The sequence below is a fragment of the Saimiri boliviensis genome, chromosome 3 (assembly GCF_048565385.1).
Source record: "Saimiri boliviensis isolate mSaiBol1 chromosome 3, mSaiBol1.pri, whole genome shotgun sequence".
Classification (NCBI taxonomy): domain Eukaryota; kingdom Metazoa; phylum Chordata; class Mammalia; order Primates; family Cebidae; genus Saimiri; species Saimiri boliviensis.
The window spans coordinates 48,946,785-48,967,328 of record NC_133451.1 but is presented as its reverse complement, the minus strand read 5'-3'; the positions used below and the strand labels follow the sequence as shown (position 1 = coordinate 48,967,328).

Genomic DNA, 20,544 nt, shown 5'->3' with positions numbered 1-20,544 from the left:
TTGATCTTCAATCTCTGATATTCTTTCTTCTGCTTGATCGATTCGGCTATTAAAACTTGTTTTTGCTTCGTGTAGTTCTCGTGCTGTGTTCTTCAACTCCATCAAGTCGTTTATGTTCTTCTCTAAGCTGGTTATTCTAGTTAGTATTTCGTCTAACCTTTTTTCAAGGTTTTTGGTTTCTTTGCATTGAGTTAGAACGTGTTCCTTTAGCTCTGAAAAATTGGTTATTATTCACCTTCTGAATTCTGTTTCTGTCAATTCTTTGCACTCCTTCTCGGTAAAGTTGTGATCCTGTGTTGTTGAGGAGTTGTGGTCCCTTGAAGGAGTAGAGCTGTTCTGGTTTTGACGGTTTCACTTCTTTTGCACTGTTCCCCCCCCCCCCCCACCCATCTTTGTGGATTTACCTGGCTGTGGTGGCAGAGGGCTGCTTGATGAGGTCGCTTTTCTGCCTGTGGCAGTGCTACTGGGTTTCTAGGGACTCCTTCAGGTTACTAGGGAAGCTTCCTGTGTCTTTTTTGTTTATGCTGGGAGATTAGGCCCGCCTCTTGCGCTGACCTGTAGGCACTGCTGGATTGTCAAGAACGCCGTCCCGCAGTCCCGTTGCTACGTAGGCTTCCTGTGTTTTTTTGTTAAAACACGCAGCCCAGTCCCACCCCTCTAGTGGTGGGTTGTGCCCTTCCTCCACTGGGCTGGATCATTCAGAGTTCATCTCAGACTGTGGCACTGGCTACGCAACCCACTTAGAGTCAGAGCTTCAGCCCTCTGGGGTTTGTGGGGGAGGTTAGGGACCCACCCAGCTGCATCCAGCAGTCTCCCCCTTTCAGCTTTCTGTCTCTCCAGTCATGGGGTAAGGGCCGCCCAGCTGCTCCCACTTACAGCTCCCTCTCTCTCTGGGTGGGGGGAGGGGGCGATAGCTCAGTCTGCAGACTCTTACTCAACTCCGCACTTGTGTTTCCCGGTGGTTGACTGGCAAAGATCCTCTGTTCTGTGTATTGCTGAGGCTTTGGGGGAAGCACTGTATCTGGACTTGAACGCCAGAGGTGGAGCCTCCGACTCGCCAGTCGGATGCACTTTCTGGGTGAAGCAGCACCCCTCCCCACCTTGGTCTGCCCTGAGTGGGCTTCGCTCACCCTCAGACCAGACCCGTTGCAATGCACCTGGTACCTCGGTTGGAGCTAGGAGATCTCTGGGTTTCTGTGTCTCTTTCGCTGGGTGTTGTGCACTGGAGTTGTGTCTAATCTGCCATCTTGGATCCTCCCGAGCTATTCATTTATTCTTTTCTTCATCTAACAAATGCTTAGTGAGAGCTCACTAGCTGCCAGTTTCCATGCTAGACTTGGTAGGTAAATGGGACCTTTGCACTGTGAAGACATGGTTCTAGTGGAGGGGAGATCTGGTTCTTTGTCAGATCCATAAGCCCTTTTGGGTTTTATTATCTTCATCAGTAAAATAAAAATGAAATTCAGGCCAGGTATGGTAGCTCACAGCTATAATCCCAGCTAGGAGGCCAAGGTAGGAGGCTCTCTTGAGACCGGGAGTTCAAGACCAGCCTCCACAACATAGTGAGACACTTAAAAACAAAAAAATTAGCCAGGTGTGGTGGCTAATTTTCCAACTATCTGGGAATAGTTCTTGTAAGGCTGGTTGCCTTGCCGGGAGGCCAGACACACCCACCTCTGCACTCAGCACCTGACTGTGCACCCAGCACCAGGCTCTGCACTTGGGACCTAGCTCTGCCACATGGCTCCCTTAGAAGCCTTCGGCTAATGAAACCCTGGCTAGCTCTCACACTGGAAAACCCACCCGACAACCCACTGACCAACAGCAGCCCGCCCTGTCTCAATCCTGCTCCCCTGGACCCAATCAGAGCACCCAGCTGTTGCTTGTTCCTTCTAGCCATAAAACCCCCCCTCCCCAGGAAGTCATCGAGACTTCTCTGGTCCCCTTTCCCCAGACCAGGGAACCTCACCTGGGAACTGAATAAATAGGCATTTAATTTTCTTATACTGGCCTCAGTTTCCTCATTTTAAACTCGGCAATAATGCTTACAGTTCCAACTATCTGGAAAACTAAGGAGGGAGAATTGCTTGAGCCCAGGAGTTCAAGGCTGCAGTGAGCTATGATTGTACTCCAGCCTGGGCAACAGAGCAAGACCCTGTCTCTAAAGAGAAAAAAGAACAAAAAAAAATTCAGCCGTAAAATTCCAGGATAGTATCATCCTATGACACTGTTTACCTGGCTGACTAGATGCAGATTATTTATTTATTTATTCATTCAGCAAATGCTTATTGATGCTTACTATATGTAGGCACTATGCTAGGTGCTAGAGATATAGTAGTAGCCAGAGCAGACATGAGGTCTGCCCACATGGAGCATTAATTAAAACCTATGAGGTATACGTTGACTAGGTGATTGTGAATGTGATTAGTTGTATAAAGGGCAAAATGCTAGTTTTGTCGAACAGAAACTAAAAATGTATGTTATTTTTGATAGAAGGTGTGTGATAAAACATTTATCAAGCTTGCTTTTTCCTCCCATTTTATGAGTTTACATAGTTTTGTCTGCTTAAACAGGAGCAGTTGGACATCATGGAGACAACTTAGTAGAGAAGATCATATCAGCACTTCCCCAGCTCCCAGGCCACACAAATGATGTGATGGTTAACATGACAGAGCTCACTTCACTCCGAACTGAGGAGGAAAATTATAATGTGGTTGCACCAGGCTGTCTTGCACAATCCAAGTAAGATGTGTAGTTTTTTCCCTCTTATCTTTCTCTATCATTCCCTTTCTTTTTCTCCTAGACTGAGTAGTCCCATGGAAATAAAAGCAATGAAGAGTTGGTCTGGTTGAAAAATTCACAGTGGGTAGTATTTAGCAAAAAGCATTTTTTCTTAACCTTGAAATAACCATATTCACTAAGCATAACAATAATCCAGAAAGTATGGAATTTTATAGAAGTGTCATTTACATGTAATATAAGCTTGTTCCCAGGATCGGTTAAGTGAGTCAATTTATGTAACTCCATTTCACAGATAGTTTCACATGGAATTGAGTTTAGTCTTCCTCAGTTTCTTTTTCACAGTTGACTTTTTCACATATTAAAAATCAACTCAAACAGCAATGAAACCATGCCATTTTTTTAATGTTAGATGATATGGACATCAACAGAAATTATTTCTAAGTATATTTTTTTCACATGTTTAGAGAAATCAAAGAGAGAAGATTGTGTACTTTAAGTTATACAGAATTTAAAAATAAAAATTTCTCCAGAAATGACAATAAAAATATATGGTAGTCACCCTCTCAACTTTGTCCTTCATTAACAATTCCTATGGGAATTACTCTTATTTGAAAAAAAAAGTATTAGAAGGGAAAAAAGTATGTAAGTATATCTGTTTCTTTTATTTTCATGTATTATATTTTTAAATAAAATAGGATGTTTCAGTATTATTGTTTTAAATCTTAACCGTAGCAGATGCATTTGGAATTTTCTTCCATATTTATTAATGGAATTAGTATGTAGCTCCTAAAGTTTTTAGCCTTTTGTAGATAGTTAATAATACTTATTGGATACCAAATGTTTACAAGTCAATGTGGGAAGAAAATGGAAAGTTCTAGACTTTTGTCTATTTTGTGTGTTTACACATATAATAAAAACATAGGCCTAAAGACTTGCAATTCTATAACCCCAGAAGTTATGTGATTGGAAACACTTTTAGCTGTTCAGAGGACCATTCTGCAGTAAATAATTAAGAGCTTACTGGGAACCTTACTCTATGTTAAGTAACAAGAAGGACATAAAATAATACATCATTCTTCAAACACTCTTTGATGAGGAGTCATGATTTATACTGAAGGACAATGTGAAAACAGTAGAAATGATGTGAAATCAAGAGCAATGTATCTGCTGTGAAGTCTAATTTCTACAAGTAAGGTAACAGGTTAATGTGGTCTTTGTAGATCAGTGTAGACCTTGAGGAAGTGGTCGTGCTTTAACTATGTCTCGAATGACTTAGAAAAGAGGAGGGGGTTGGTGTGAACCAAAGTATAGAAACAAAAAATAGTCAGGGCCTGATGCGATGGGTTTGAAACGGAGAGATAACCTCATTAGACCACTTCTGTCATCTGCTTTGTTCATATGTTTTGGGAGTTATTATGAGGCAGGTACACTTCCAAGCATTTACATTTGGGAAATCATTTTAAGTTTACAGTATCCTAAAGAGGTAGATGTTGTTATTCCCTATTTTGTATGTAAAAAATCTGAGAAAAAGAGACATTAAGTAACAGAGTTAATGGGAGGTAGAGCTAGAAATAAGTCCAGAATGTTTGACTTTAGGCCAGCTGCAATGGCTCATGCCTATAATCCCAGCACTTTGGGAAGCTGAGGCTGGTGGATTACCTGAGGTCAGGAGTTCGAGACTGGACCGGCCAACATGGTGAAACCCTGTCTCTACTAAAAATACAAAACTTAGCCAGGCATGGTGGTGGGCGCCTATAATCCCAGCTACTTGGGAGACTGAGGCATGAGAATATTTTGAACCCGGCAGGCAGAGGTTGCAGTGAGCTGAGATTGTGCCACAGCACTCCAGCCTGGGCAACAGAGTAAGACCTGTCTCAGGAAAAAAAAAAAGTTTGACTTTAGAGCCACAGTCTTAACTTCTATGCTATCTATACGCAGGGGCCAGAGAAGAGCTAGGCTCTTGAATAGATTTAAAGAGATGAGAGAGAAAAATAAAGTTACTCTTTGACTTAATTTGGGAGTCCTGTTTTTTTCAACATAGTGATTATACAAACAATGGAAATAAATTTTGACTAATTTCAGCAATAAAAGATTATTAAAGGGTATTGAGTGGCTAAAAGAATCAAAGAAAGGATTATTAATTAGAGTTTTGAAAGGTCAAAATAGTTCTAGGAATTTAGGGAGCAGAGGCTCAGGAAAAGCTTCTTTAAGGCCTTGACCTTAGAGAGATTGTATTTTAACTTTTTTTTTTTGAGTCCTTCTGCTCAAGATTCAGATTCCGGGGGAAATGGTAAGAATGGCTTTTCTTGGCATTGGTGCCCACCTTTTGCCCAATATAGGTTGGGAGCTCTTTATACTGACCAAGAATTGTGCTAATATCATATGGCATGACAGAGGGGTGGTTCTTCAAAGGAAAATGGAAACTCCTATCACAAGATAGGGGAACAGATGCTGGTCATGCAAAAATAGTAGATGCTCCTTAGTAATAGCACACACTTATAGAGGACTTTTTTTTTTTTTTTTTTTTTTTTTTTGAGGTAGAGTCTCCCTCTATCTTCCGATCTGGAGTGCAGTGGTGTGATCTCGGCTCACTGCAACCGTATTTCCCAGGCTCAAGCAATTCTCCTACCTCAGCCTCCCAAGTAGCTGGGACTACAGGCATGTGCCACCATGCCCAGCTAATTTTTTTTTTTTTTGTATTTTTAGTAGAGACGAGGTTTCACCAAGTTGGTCAGTCTAGTCTTGAACTTCTGACTTCAGATGATCCGCCTGCTGCGGCCTCCCAAAGTGCTGGGATTACAGGCATTCTTACAGAAGACTTTTTGTGTAACAGGCAGCCTTGTAGAAGACTTTTTATGTAACAGGCAGTGTTCTGAGCACTTAATATGTATTAACTTACACACTTCCCACAATATCTCTATGAGGTAGATTCTCTTATCATCCCCCTTTATAGAAGACAAAGGAAGTTAAATAATATGCCTAAGGTAACACACACAGTTCGATATGGTGGAGGCCTGTATTTGAACCCAGGCAGTCTGGCTCTAGAGTTAGTGTTTACCATTAACCTATGCCACCTCCACAGAAACCTAAGAAAGTTAAAAAAGAATAAGTAATCACTCCAGAGGAGTTTGAAAAAAGAGGAGTTGAATCCATCATTGGACAGCAGGTAAAGAAGCAAATTCTTACATAGTAGGACAAAGATAGATATAAAAGTCTCTCTTAGTCCTGTAAGTAATGTTTTGATTATAGTCACTTTATTTAACCTTAACTCCCCAGCCCTGATTCTACTACAAGCCTAGACCAAGGCGAAGCCAGTCTTGGAATCTCATTTTCCTTGGCAGTGATGCTTTAGAAATGGGCGAGTGACAAGAGAGAAGACTTAGGGCTTCTTGGTCAGGTTTCTTTGCTACTGACAATAGACTCAATGGAAATGTGTCTATTCTTCCAGATGTGACCAATGTGTCAGACATATGGAGTTTGATAACTGCTGCAGCGATCTTGCTCACATCTGGAAGTTAATGCTGACACTTGGAAGGTGGCCTAGCCAAGAGAACTGCAGAGAGGAGCAGCTATAAGCTCCAGGATGCACGACGTTTGGACGTTATGTTGTACAGGAGAATATATTTCCTATTGTTTAAGCCAAATTTAGTTGCTGTTTTCTATCATTTGCAAAGTCATCGTGACACATTTTCTATACCTCATTGTTTCAGCTTATAAAACGAGGGCATTGGCCTAAATGACTTCTAAGGCTCTTGTTGGGTTTAAAATGAAAATCCTTGCTAAATGAGCCCCTGCCTCAGTTAGGCTATGTTCATGTGTACATATTTTGTTTCCATGGTTTTTGCCTTCATTGATTGTCTTTTTCTTCTCATTAGATTATGAGTGAGTGTTATCGTAGATTATGAGCTTTTTTTTTTTTTTTTTTTTTTTTTGGAGTTGGAGTTTCGCTCTTGTTGCCCAGGCTGGAGTACAATAGCATCATCTCTGCACACTGCAATCTCTGCCTCCCAGGTTCAAGTGATTCTCCTGCCTCAGCCTCCCAAGTAGCTGGGATTACAGGCACCTGCCACCACACCCAGCTAATTTTTTGTATTTTTGGTAGATACAGAGTTTTACTATGTTGGCCAGGCTGGTCTCAAACTCCTAACCTCAGGTGATTCCCCCCCACCTCGGCCTCCCAAAGCATGGGGATTACAGGTGTGAGCCACTGTGCCTGGCCTCAGAATATGAGCTTTGAGTGCCATTCAAAAATCACACCTATAATCCCAGCATGTTGAGAGGCCAAGGTTGGTGGATCATTTGAGGTCAGGAGTTCAAGATCAGCCTGGCCAACATGGTGAAACCCCATCTCTACTTAAATATATATATATATAGGCCGGGCGCGGTGGCTCACGCCTGTAATCCCAGCACTTTAGGAGGCCGAGGCGGGTGGATCACGAGGTCAAGCGATCAAGACCATCTTGGTCAACAAGGTGAAACCCCGTCTCTACTAAAAAAAAATACAAAAATTAGCCAGGCGTGGTGGTGCATGCCTGTAATCCCAGCTACTTGAGAGGCTGAGGCAGGAGAATTGCTTGACCCCAGGAGGCAGAGGTTACAGTGAGCCAAGATTGTGCCATTGCACTCCAGCCTGGGTAACAACAGCGAAACTCCATCTCAAAAAAAAAAACAAAAAACAAAAAAAAAACCCCATATATATATAAATATAAATTAGCTGGGTGTGATGGCACACACCTGTAATCCCAGCTACTCAAGAGGCTGAGGCAGAAGAATCATTTTAACCTGAGAGGTGGAGGTTGCAGTGAGTTGAGATTGGGCCACTGCACTATAGCCTGGGCAATAGAATGAGATCCTGTCTCAAAAAAAAAAAAAAAAAAAAAGTATGATTATAAGTTTTGGTGAGCTACACCCTCCGCTCTGAGGGTTTGTGGCCCACCACTAAAAATAAATAAATAAGTGTCGAAGATGAGTCTAGAGGGATATAAATAAGAAGAAAGCTTTAGAGATAGCAGGTTTGCTGAAATTGTGAAACCGAAGTCAGGTTGCAAAGATAATGAGATAGGTAGTGAGAAAATTATAAAAAAAGAGAAGTCTAAAGCAATAATTGGGAGAAAAATGGTAGTCTTTTTCAATTGCTTGGAAGACTGAGGGAATTATGTTGATTAATTTCTCTTCAAAAGAAGAACTGAAATAAATCACAACTTTCCTAGCATAGTTTGTATGTCTATCAAAGCAATAATAATGACGACCTTCAACCATACCTACCAGAAACTTTTCAATGAAATGAGAGTGAGGATAAAAAAGTTAGTACTAAAAGGCAAAACAAATGAGTGCTTGGCAACAAATGTACCTGCAATGGAAAAACCTTTAACAGCAATAAGCCTTGATAATCAAAATTTATTGCTAAGATAATTTTTATAAAAGGCTGATTATAATTATAGCAATTGAAGTTACTGCCAATGCAAATGAGAAATTGCAAACTTAAATGCATTTTAATGTGTCTTTCCAGTCCTTGTCTATTGTTCTCTGGATTATGTGGAATATTTCAACAGGAAGGAGGCAGAATCTTTTCTGCTCTTATGCTTTCTTCCTGTTGAAATGGGTTTTTATTCTGTGCCCAGCTCCACTCTCTCGAAGTTCTTAAACAACCTTCACCTGATGCCCTACTTGCATTTACTACATCTGTGCTTGGTGCTCCCGGCTCCATGCTAACCCTGCACCTGCAGTGCTGCTGGTTCTGTTGGATCCAGTATCCGCTTCTCCCATTGCTCCCTGCATGCCTCCCGGTGAAAGCCAAGACCCCACAATGACCTGCAAAACTGTGTACCATCTGGCTTCCTGATCCTCTCTGACTGAGTCTCTTCCTGTCTTCTTTCCAGCAACGTAAGCTTCCTTGCTCTTCTTCCAATAGGATGGGCTGGGTCCTGCCTCAGGGCTTTGGCTATTGAAGTTCCGCCTACTCAGATCATTTTTCCTGCAGATATACACTTGGCCTCGTTTCCTTTCTTCCTTCTTAGTGAGGCCTTTCCTGTCCATCTTAGCACTTCATGTCTCCCTTCACTATTTCATTTTTTTCCTCCATAGCACTTACCACTTTCTAATATGTTGATATTTATGTTATATTTTGGTCTCGTCCTCTACTAGAGAGCTATGGAGAGAACTCTTCACTGGAGAGTTCCACAAGGGCAGGAATATTTATCTGATTTATTCATCGCTGTGCCCCCATTGCCAGGCCCACCAGGCATTCAAGAGATATTTGTTGAATGAACACATGGTGATGGATGCTGCCAGGACAGGATCCGTGAGTGAAGCAAAGCTACTTGACTAAGACAGAGAGGGTGAAGCCAGACGAGAGCATGGGGATCTTTAGACTCTGTGGAATATTTCAAACACTGACATTGGGTTAGTAAAAATATTTGCAAAAATATATATTCACATTTGCTTATGATACATTAAATATACCTGGAGAATGTTTGTGACACTGATGACATTAGCTGCCTCTGTAGTCGAGTGTTGGGTGACTGGAGACGCAATGAGAAGTTAGTCAAATTAATAGGACGGAGGGAGGAGAGAGATGTCTTACTACAAATACCAGTTTGAGTATTTTGAATTTTCAATCGTGAACGTTATCTGTTATTGAAAATAAATATATGTTAGGTTTAAATGAAAACATGACTTCCTTCTTAAGCCAGCTTAAGATAGGGTTTTCACTTCTAGGAAGGAAAGTTGCTGTCTCTTTGGAACCACTACAAGGCTTCTCTTTCCTGTATCATCCTCCATTCTCACTGAACTGCTCTACAACTTCTAGTAAAATGCCAGAACACTATGCTGAAATTGTTTACATGTCTCTCTCCTTCACTAGCCTGTACATTTCTTGAGAGTAGGAGATGTGCCTTGCCACTTTTAAGACATAATAGTGAACTGAGTACAGCAATCAATAAATTATTGAATAAGTTGTAACATTAGATTTGAAGCCAAGGCTGGGCACGGTGGCTCACACCTGTAATCCCAGCACTTTGGGAGGCCGAGATGGGCAGATCACTTGAGGTCAAGAGTTCGAGAACAGCCTGACCAGCATGGTAAAACCCGTCTCTACTAAAAATACAAAATTAGCCAAGTATAGTGGTGCACACTTGTAATCCCAGCTACTTGGGAGGCTGAGGTGGGAGAATCAGTTGAACCCAGGAGGTAGAGGTTGCAGTAAACAGAGATCATGCCATTGCATTCTAGCCCAGGCAACAAGAGTGAGAAACTTGGTCTCAGAAAAAAGAAAGAAAATAAAAGATTTGGGGCCAAGTATAAAAATGATGACATAAATCCATGAAAAGCCTTACCTACTTCATTTTAATACTAAAGTCATTGTTTAGTATTGTTGATTGGTTTTTATATGTCATACATATAACCATATATAAATATAAATCTTATTTTATTTATTTATTTATTTTTTGTATGTACTTTTTCCTAAAATGCACCTCATTGTCTAGGTCAGTGAGAAAGAAAGAAGGTAACATCAAGTAACTGAATTTTGTCAAGCATTGTGCTAGGTATTTTAAAATGCATTATTATATGTAATTTTTAAAACAACTCTACAAGGTGGATCATACTGTCTTTCTTGTTTCTATAGAAGTTTAGAGAAAGAGACTTAAGTAACTTGTCCTAAGCCAATATTTTCCATAAGTAATTGAGTCAATTCTTTCATTTTTTGAAAAAACATTATTTTTAAATTCTAAGGCACACTTCCTTTCTACTGTACCACACCAACTCTGTGACACATGCTTAGTTGAATGCATTCTCAACTTTCAATAATGAGATTCAGAAAATATGATTAAATATAGAGTTTATTTGAGCATAAGCTTTGAGAGTACCACCTGGGAAATACAGACTCCAAAGGAATGGAATTCATGCTCCAAAGGGGAGAAGTTAAAGTGTCACATATACAGGCAGAGACAGGGGCATTTATCAGGGTTACAACATTTTCTGTACAAGGTCAGTACACATATTATAGTGATTTGATTGCCACATGCCAAGGACAATTGCCGTAACATTCCATAAAGAGGAGTAATAGTCTTGAGGGATCTTACCTCTGGTTCCATTTGGTCTTTCCTAATCATTTATAGGAAAAAGCTGAGGTTGCAGCTGCATGCTACATGACTCAGGCTACATAGCCACATTCCTCTCAAGGCTCAAAATAATTTAAACTTCCACAACTTTAAATCTGAATTATTTAATTACACAGCATGTACAATTAAACCAATAAATTCAGAAATTGTGGATACCCTAGTTTGTAAAAAATCATGTTTTAAGTCCAATTTTTTTTTGGATGTTTAGCTTTTGGTAGAGTGTATTATTAATTTAGATTGTTTTGGTTTATTATAATATATTTTATTTTCAACTTTTATTTTAGATTTAGGGGGTACAAGTATAAGTTTGTTACCTGGGTACATTGCATGATGTTAAGTTTTAAGGTTTTATCACATCACCCAGATACTGAACATAGTACCCAATAATTATTTTTTCATCCCTTGCTCCCCTCCCTCTCTCCTCTCTCTGGTAGTCACCAGTGTCTATAGTTGCCATCCTTATGTTTGTGAGTACTCAGTGTTTAGCTATCAGTTATAAGTGAGAATCTGTGGTATTTGGTTTTCTGTTCCTGTGTTAATTTGCTTAGGATAATGGCTTCCAGCTGCATTAATGTTGCTGCAAAGGATGTGATTTCGTTGTTTTTCATGGGTACATAGTGTTCCATGGTATATATGTTTGGTACCACATTTTCTTTATCTAATCCACCACTGATGGACACCTAGGTTGATTCCATATTCCATGTCTTCACTATTGTGAATAGTGCTGCAATGAGCATGCAAGTGCATGAGTCTTTTGGGTAGAATGGTTCATTTTATTTTGGGTATATGCCCATAATAGGATTGTTGGGTCAAATAGTAGTTCTTTTTTGAGTTCTTTGAGAAATCTCCAAACTACTTTCCGTAGTGGCTGAACTAATTTATATTCCTGCCAACAGCATATAAGCATCCCCTCTTCTCTGCAGCCTCAGCCAGCATTAAAAAAAAATTTTTTTTTTTAAATAGCCATTCTGACTGGTGTGAGATAATATCTCATTGTGGTTTTGGTTTGCTTTTCTCTGATGACTAATGATGTTGAGCATTTTTTTTTCATGTTTGTTGACCATATGTATGTCTTGTTTTTTGTTTGTTTTGTTTGTTTGTTTGTTTTTGAGATGGAGTCTTGCTCTGCCACCCAGGCTAGAATGTGCAATGGTGTGATCTTGGCTCACTGTAACCTCTGCCTCCTGGATTTGAGCAATCCTCCCACCTCAGCCTCCCAAGTAGCTAGGATTACAGGAGTACACTCCCATGCCCAGCTATTTTTTTTTTTTTTTTGTATTTTTAGTAGAGACAGTGTTTCACCATGTTGGCCAGGCTGGTCTTGGCACTTGACCTCAGGTGATCCACCCACCTCAGCCTCCCAAAGTGCTGGGATTGTAGGTGTGAGCCACCATGCCCAGCCTGTATGTCTTCTTTAGAGAAGTGTCTGTTCATGCCCTTTGCTCATTTTTTAATGGGATTATTTGTTTTTGGCTTGTTCAATTGTTTATTTCTTAAATATTCTGGATATTAGACCTTTGTTAGATGCATAGTTTGAGAGTGTTTTCTCCCATTTTGTGGATTGTCTGTTTACTCTGTTGATTGTTTACTCTGTTGATTGTTTCTTTTGCTGTGCAGAAGCTCTTTAGTTTAATTAGGCCTCACTGACCAATTTTTGTTTTTGTTACAATTGCTTTTGAGGACTTAGTCAAATTTTTTCCCAAATCCAGGGTCCTGAATGCTGTTTCTTATACTTTCTTCCAGGAGTAGTATAGTTTGAGGTCTTACATGTCAATCTTTAATCTATCTTGAGTTAATTTTTGTATATGGTAAATGATAGGGATCCAGTTTCAATCTTCTGTAAATGGCTAGCCAGCTATCCCAGCACCATTTATTGAATAGGGAATCCTTTTCCCATTGGTTATTTTTGTTAACTTTGTCAAAGATCAGATGGCTATTTTATTTCTGGGTTCTGTATTCTGTTCTGTTGGTCTGTGAGTCTGTTTTTGTACCAGTAACATGCTGTTTTGGTTAGTATAGTTTGAAGTTGGAAATATGATACCTTCAGCTTTGTTGTTTTTGCTTAGGACTGCTTTGGCTTTTCACGCTCTTTTTTGGTTCCAAGTGAATTTTAGAATAGTTTTTTATAGTTCTTAGAAAAATGATGCTTTGCAGTTTGATAGGAATAGTGTTGAATTCCTATCAACAGTGGAATTGCTTTGGGTTGTATGGTCATTTACACAATATTCTTCCAATCTGAGAGCATGGAATGTTTTTTCATTTCTTTGTGTCATCTATGATTTCTTTCAGCAGTGTTTTGTAATTTTTCTCATAGAATCTTTTACTTCCCTAGTTATACGTATTCGTAGATATTTTATTTCATGTGTTGATATTGTAGATGGGACTGCATTCTTGATTTTACTCTTGGCTTGAACATTATTGGTATATAGAAATGCTACTGATTTTTGTACATTGATTTTGTATTCTGAAATTTCACTGGTCATTTGTTGGTTTGAGGAGCCTTTTGGTGGAGTCTCTAGGGTTTTCTAAGTATAGGGTCATATCATCAGTGAAGAGAGATAGTTTGATTTCTTTCTTTCCTATTTGGGTACCTTTTATTTCTTTCTCTTGCTCAATTGCTCTGGCTAAGAATTCCAGTACTATATTTAATAGAAGTTATGAGAGTGAGCATCCTTGTCTTGTTCTAGTTCTGCAGAGAAATGCTTTCTGCCCATTCAGTATGATACTGGCTGTGGGTTTGTCATATATAGCTCTTATTATTTTGAGGTATGTTACTTTGATGCCTTGCTTTATGAGTGTTTTTATCATGAAGGGATGTTGGATTTTATTGAAAACTTCTGTATCTGTTGAGATGATATCATGGTTTTTGTTTCTAGTTTTATCTGTGTAATGAATCACATTATTAGTTTGCATATGTTAAAACAATCTTGCTTTCCAAGAATGAAGCCTACTTGACCATGGTGAATTAACTTTTTGATGTACTATTGGATTTGTTTTGCTAGCATCTTGTTGACAATTTTTGCATCTGTGTTCATCAGTGATATTGGCCTGTAGTTTTTTTTTTTTTTTTTTTTTTTTCTGTGTTTTTGCCAACTTCTGGTATCAACATGATACTAGCTTTGCAGAATGAATTAGGGAGGAGTCTTTCCTTCTTGGTTTTTTGGAATAGTTTCAAGAGCATTACCAATTCTTCTTTGTATGTCTGACAGAATTTGGCTGTGAATCTAACTGGTCCAGGGCTTTTTTTTGGTTGGTAGGTTTATTATTATTATTTTTATTACTGATTCAATTTCAGAAGTAATATTAGTCTGTTCAAGGTTTCAATTTCTTCCTGATTCAATCTTGGAGATTGTGTGTTTCCAGGAATTTATTCATTTCCTCCAGATTTTCTAGTTTCTGTGTATATAGAGGTGTTCATAATAGTCTCTGAAGATCTTTTGTATTTCTATGGGATCTGTTGTGATGTCACTTTTGCTGTTTCTGATTGTGTTTATTTGGCTATTCTCTTGTTTTCCTCTTTGTTTTTCTAGCTAATAGTCTGTTGATCTTGCTTATCCTTTTGAAGAACCAACTTTTGGTTTCATGGGTTCTTTGTATAGATATTTGGGTCTTACTTTCATTCAGTTCTGCTCTATTTTAGTTATTTATATCTTTAAGTCCGTTTGTTCTTGTTTTTCTAGTTTCTCTAGGTGTGATGTTAGATCGTTAACTTGAAATATTTCTAACTATTTGAGGTAGATGCTTAGCACTGTAAATTTTTCTGTTAATACTGTTTTTGCTGCATCTCAGAGATTTTGGTGAGTTGTATTTCTGTTTTCATTTATTTCAAAGATTCTTTGATTTCTGCCTTAATTTTGTTGTTTACTCAAAAGTCATTCAGGAGCAAGTTGTTTAATTTTCATGTAATTTTCTGGTTTTGAGAGCTCCTCTTGGTGTTGGATTCTATTTTTATTCCACTGTGGTCAAAGAGTATGGTTGGTATGATTTTGAATTTTTTGAATTTATTGAGACTTGCTTTATGGCCCAGAATATTGGTTGATCTTGAAGTATGTTCCATGAGCAGTTGAGAAGAATGTATATTCTGTGGTTGATGGATGGAGTATTCAGTACATGTTTATTAGATCCGATTGGTTAAATGTCAAATTTAAGTCCAGAATTTCTTTATGCTTTGATGATCTAACTCTGTCAGTGGGTGTTGAAGTTTTCCCCTGTAATTGTGTGGTGTGTAAGTCTTTTCATAGGTCTTGAAGTACTTGTTTTATTAATCTGTGTGCTCCAATTTTAGATGCATACATATTTAGGATAATTAAGTCTTCTTGTTAAATCGAATCCTTTATCATTATGTAATGTCCTTCTTTGCCCTTTTTTACTGTTGTTTGTTTAAAGTCTGTTTTAGCTGATATAATTATAGTGACCTTTCTTCTTTTTAGTTTTCCATTTGTGTGATAGATCTTTCTCCAACTCTTTACTTTCAGCCTATGAGTGTTGTTAAATGTCAGATGGGTCTCTTGAAGAGAGCAGATGGATGGGTCTTCTTGTTTTTTTTTTTTTTTTTTAATCCAACTTGCCACTCTGTGCTAGTTAAGTGGGGGTGTTTAGACCATGTACATTCAAGGTTAATTTTTGTTTGTTTGTTTGTTTGTCTGTTTTGAGACAGGGTCCTATTCTTTTACCAAGGCTAGAGTGCAGTGGTGCAATCACGGCTCACTGCAGCCTTAACCTCCCCAGGCTCATGTGATTCTCTCACCTCAGTTTTTGTATTTTTAGTAGAAATGGGGTTTCATTATGTTGCCCAAGCTGGTTTCAAACTCATGGGTTCGAGCAGTTCAATGCCTTAGCCTCCGAAAGTGTTAGGATTACAGGCATAAGCCACTGTGCCAGCCTTCAAGATTAATATTGATATATAAGGTTTTGATCGTATCGTGAAGCTGCTAGCTAGTTGCTTTGTTGTTTCTCTGGTGTGGTTGCATTATAGGGTCTGTGGGCTATGTCATTAAGTATCTTTTTCTGGTAGCAGATACCGTTTTTACATTTCCATGTTTCAAAGTCTCTTATGGATCTTTTGTAAGGTTAGTCTAGTGGTAACAAATATTTAGTGTTTGCTTGTCTGGAAAAGATTTTATTACTCCTTCACTTATAAAGCATAGTTTGGTGGGATATGAAATTCTTGGTTGACTATTCTTTTCTTTCAGAGTGCTGAAAATAGGCCCCCAATCTACCCTGGTTTATAACATTTCTGTAGAGGAGTCAGCTGTTAGCCTGATAATGTTCCCTTTGAACATGATCTGACCTCTTTGTGTAGCTGCCTTTAAGATTTTTTACTTTAGCTTTGACTTTGCATAGTCTGGTGACTCTATGCCTTGGTGATGTTTATTTTTTATGCTATCTCACAGGTGTTCTATAGATTTTTTATATATTGATATCTACCTCTCTAGCAAGATTAGCGGAGTTTTCTTGAATAATTCCCTCAAATATGTTTTTCAGGTTGTTTACTTTTTCTTCTTCTCTCTCAGGAACATCAGTAATTCACAGATTTATTCACTTTACATAATACCATATTTCTACAAGACTTTCTTCACTTTTAAAAATTATTTTTACTTTACTTTTGTTGGATTTAGTTCAAAAGATCAATCTTCAATTCTTTCTTCTGTTTGGTCCAGTCTATTGATAAAACTTTCAACTGTATTTTGAAATTCCTTAAGTGAGCTTTTTGATTCCAGAAGTTCTGATTGGCTTCTTTTAAATATATTCATTTCTTTATTTGCTGGGTTGCTTTAGAAGTTCTTTTATGTTGATTTTAAATCTTATTTTGGATCTTGTTGAGCTTCCTTGTAATCCATGCTTTGAATTCTTTATCATTTCTGAGTTTCCATTTTGGTTAGGGACCACTGCTGGAGTTAATCTAATCCTTTGGTCATGTCACAACATTATGATTTTTTATGATACCAGAATTATTGTGCTGGATCCTCCTCATTTGGAGACACTGGCACTTCTAATTTTTGTAGTTATTTTTTGCTATCTTGGTTTTGGTGGGATTTAGCTGGCTTCTTTACTGGAACCTGTTTTATCAGCAAGGTCTTTATGACCTGTATCTTCTGATAACCTTCTATCTCATCATGTGACTTAGAATGCCTTATCCATCTGGGACTTCAGCCTAGTAGGTCTCAGCCTCATTTTACCAGCCCCTATTTAGGATGGAGTTTCTCTGGTTCAAATGCCTCTGATAGAATTATTGAACTTGGACGAATATGTTAAGTAACTACATATTAAGTGTTGGCTTTAAGTTGGATAACCGGCACACAGAGGGTGTATCTTCACATAGCAGTGTTATGAACTTGCTGTTGGTACAGGCCATGGGTATCTCTTCTTCCCCACCTGACATCCTCACAAAAATGACTTTTTTTGTTTTTGTACTCTTCAGGTAAACATTGCAAATTTGGAAGGAGAAAGGCCTATTTCTTCTCAGCATGCAGCTTGCTATGTTTAACTTTTTCTCCTAAAGATCATCTGGGCTCAGTTACAGCTTTAAAAAATAGAATTAATGAACAATTTGTGAATAGTGTGGTGAAGTAAAGCAGGATTCTTTTCTGAAAATGAAAATGAAGAGATAAACATGTCTACTAAGACATATTTAAACATTTTAATGTACCACAGACATTTTAAGTTATATTGCTTGATAAATAATTATGTTTAATAGATATATCTTCCAGAATTCTCCTTTTTAAAATGCATATTAAGAAAAGAAGGTTTGAAGGTAGAAATTCTTGTTCTATAATTGCTGATGTATTGCTACTCTGTCACGGTATTTGTTAGTTAAGGAATATGCATTCAAACCGCTGGATCTTTTTCATATTGAAACTTTAAAATGGTTTGTGGTATCTGTGTTGCAGGAAGACTCAACTCGGGTCACTGTGGCTTGGGAATTCATAATCTAAATGGAAACTATGACTCCTTTCAACAAAGACAAGAACCCTCCGAAGTTAGTTAAAATGGAGGAGGAGGAATGGAAAGGCTCATTACATTTGAATGACAAGAACAGTAATTTATTGCAGCTCCTAATTAGGTTGATCTTTACTGCCAAGTAAAAGTGAATAATAATTTGAAAAGGTAATTCCTGGTGAGTTAACCAATCACAACCTTTATTGTAATGTTTCTAAATCTTACGTTATAGACCAGAGTGTGTTCAACAGCATTGCCCAGATTGTCCCCACAGCTCTAGCTCACCTCTAATATCTATTGCTATTCTTGCCTGAGGGCTCATTTCCTTTTTTTCTTTTATCTCTGCCTTTTAATAATGATGTCACACTGGGACAATGGCTGTCAGTGGGGTAGATGGGATCAACAGGGTACAGGTAGGTGCCCTTCTAGCACAGTTGGAAGGAGAACAAAGTAATTCAAAGGCTTTAACAATGAAAGGAGGCATCTTTGGGGCCCAAAGCAGGCAAGGTCAGAAATCCAGGAAGCTATTTAGGTGACGCATCATGGATGGAAATACAGAAGCAAACCCTCCAAGCATGGATGTGTGTTGGAATTTGTTTTTCAAAATATTTATTAATTGACCACTGTGTGCCAGGCACTTGAGAAGGACAAGACCTCTGCCCTCATGGAACTTATTCTAGTAGGGGAGACAGTCAGCAAACAGATAAACAAGTGAATATGTAATCTAATGTCAATCTAATAAGCAAATAAAACCAAATAAGGGAATCAAGAGTGAGTAGAGATTTGGGGTATTGAGGTGGAGTGTGGAGAGATAGAAAAAGCCATTCCAAGATGTCTTTTAAGCATAGACCTCTTTAAAGTAAGCTGAGAGTCTTCTGGATATCTGGGGCTAGAACATTGTGGCCTCGGGAAAGGATTAGTTATTCAAAGATGGCTCATTTTGGTGTTGATTTGCATTTTCCTGCTGGCTAATGATATTGAACATTCTTCACGTGTTCATTTTCCATCTGCATATACTATTCATAAAAATCTCTCTTCACATCTTTGGCCCATTTTCTAATTGAATTTTGTTTTTACTTTTGAGCTTTGAGAGATTTTTTGTTTGTTGTTCATTTTTTGAGACAGAGTGTTGCTCTGTGGCCCAGGCTGGAGTGCAATGGCAAGATACCGACTCACTGCAACCTCTGCCTCCTGGGTTCAAGTCATTCTCCTGCCTTAGCCTCCCAGGTAGCTGGGACTACAGGCATGTGCCACCACACCCAGCTAATTATTGTATTTTTTGTAGAACAGGTTTTCGCCATCGTTAGCCCGGCTGATCTCCAACTCCTGACCTCAAGTGGTCCACCTGCCTTGGCTTCCCAAAGTGCTGGTATTACAGGCGTGACCACCATACCCAGCCTGAGAGTTCTTTGTATAAGCTTTTGTCGATAAGTAGTTTGGAAATATTTGCTCCTAGTCTATAGCTTATCTTTTCATCCTCTTAACAGAATCTCTTCATAGACCCTAACCCTAACCCTAACTATGAATTTTCTATTAGATTATCATGTCATCTGCAAATTGAGACAGTTTTACTTGTTGTTTTATGACCTGTGTGTATTATATTTCCTTGTCTGCCTTATTGCCCTGACTAGAATTCTGTTGAATAAGAATGGTAAGCCTGAACATCCTATCCTTGTTTATGATATCAAAGGGAAAGCATTCCGTCTTTCCCCATCAAGTATAATGTTAACTGTGGGCGTTTTTTGAATATGCTTTTTGTCAGGTGGAGTAAGTGTCCCTCTATTTTTATTTTGCTGAGAGTTTTTATCATGAATTCTGTGAAATGCTTTTTTAAACATTGGTTTATATGATCATGTGGTTGTTCTTCTTTAACCTGCTGATATGATGGGATACATTGATGGATTTAAAACTATTAACCAGCTTTGCATCCCTGGAATCAACTCTAATTGGCCTTGGTGTACAATTTCTTTGTGTGTGTTGTTGAATTCTATTTGCTAATATTTTTTTAAGGGTTTTTGGATCTATAATCAGGAGGGAAATTGTTCTGTGATTGTCTTCTTTTTTTGCTGTCATTGTCTGGTTTTTGTATTATAGTAATATTAGTGTCATAGTATTTCCTTCTCTTCTATTTTCTGGAAGAGGTTGTGTGGGAAGGTGTTAATTCTTTTGAAGTACTTGGTAGAATTATTTGGGAAATCACCTAGAATTGGGAATGTCTATTTTGGGAGTTTCAAATTATGAATTTAATTTCCTCAATAGTTATAAGACTTAATGATCTATTTCATATTGGGCAAATTGTGATTCACCCAATATGTATTTTTCAAGGAATTGGTCCACTTAACCTAACATCATATTTATATATGTAGAGTTGCTCCTAGCATTGCTTTCTTACTCCTTTGGTGTACGTAGGTTTTGTATTGATCTCTCCTGTTTTATTCTTGATATCAGTAATTTATGGATTATCTTTTCTTTGTTAGTCTTGCTAGAAGTTTGTCAATTTTATTGTTTTTTTTTTTTTTTTCCAAGGAAACAATTCTTTGTTCCAATGATTTTCTATGTTGTTTTCTGTTTTCAGTTTCATTGGTTTCTACTTTTATCTTTTTAATTTTTTTCCCTATGCTTGTTTTGAGTTGATTTTGGTTGTCTTTTTCTAGGTTATTAAGAGAAGGTTAGATTGTTGGTTTGAGATTTTTTTCTCTTTTCTGATGTATGCATTCAGTACTATAAAATTTCCTCTCAGTAC

General features: G+C 38.2%; 1 protein-coding gene across 3 annotated transcripts in view; it reads left to right on the top strand.

Annotated features, from left to right (window-relative positions):
• The window catches only part of SCFD2 (sec1 family domain containing 2), a 435,739-nt gene that overhangs the window by 13,997 nt on the left and 401,198 nt on the right, over positions 1–20,544 (top strand). For all 3 annotated transcript variants that reach the window (XM_074396123.1, XM_003933627.4, XM_074396122.1), the window contains exon 2: positions 2,574–2,742. In XM_074396123.1, the coding sequence (XP_074252224.1) occupies positions 2,574–2,742 (169 nt within the window). The remainder of the gene's footprint in view (positions 1–2,573; positions 2,743–20,544) is intronic.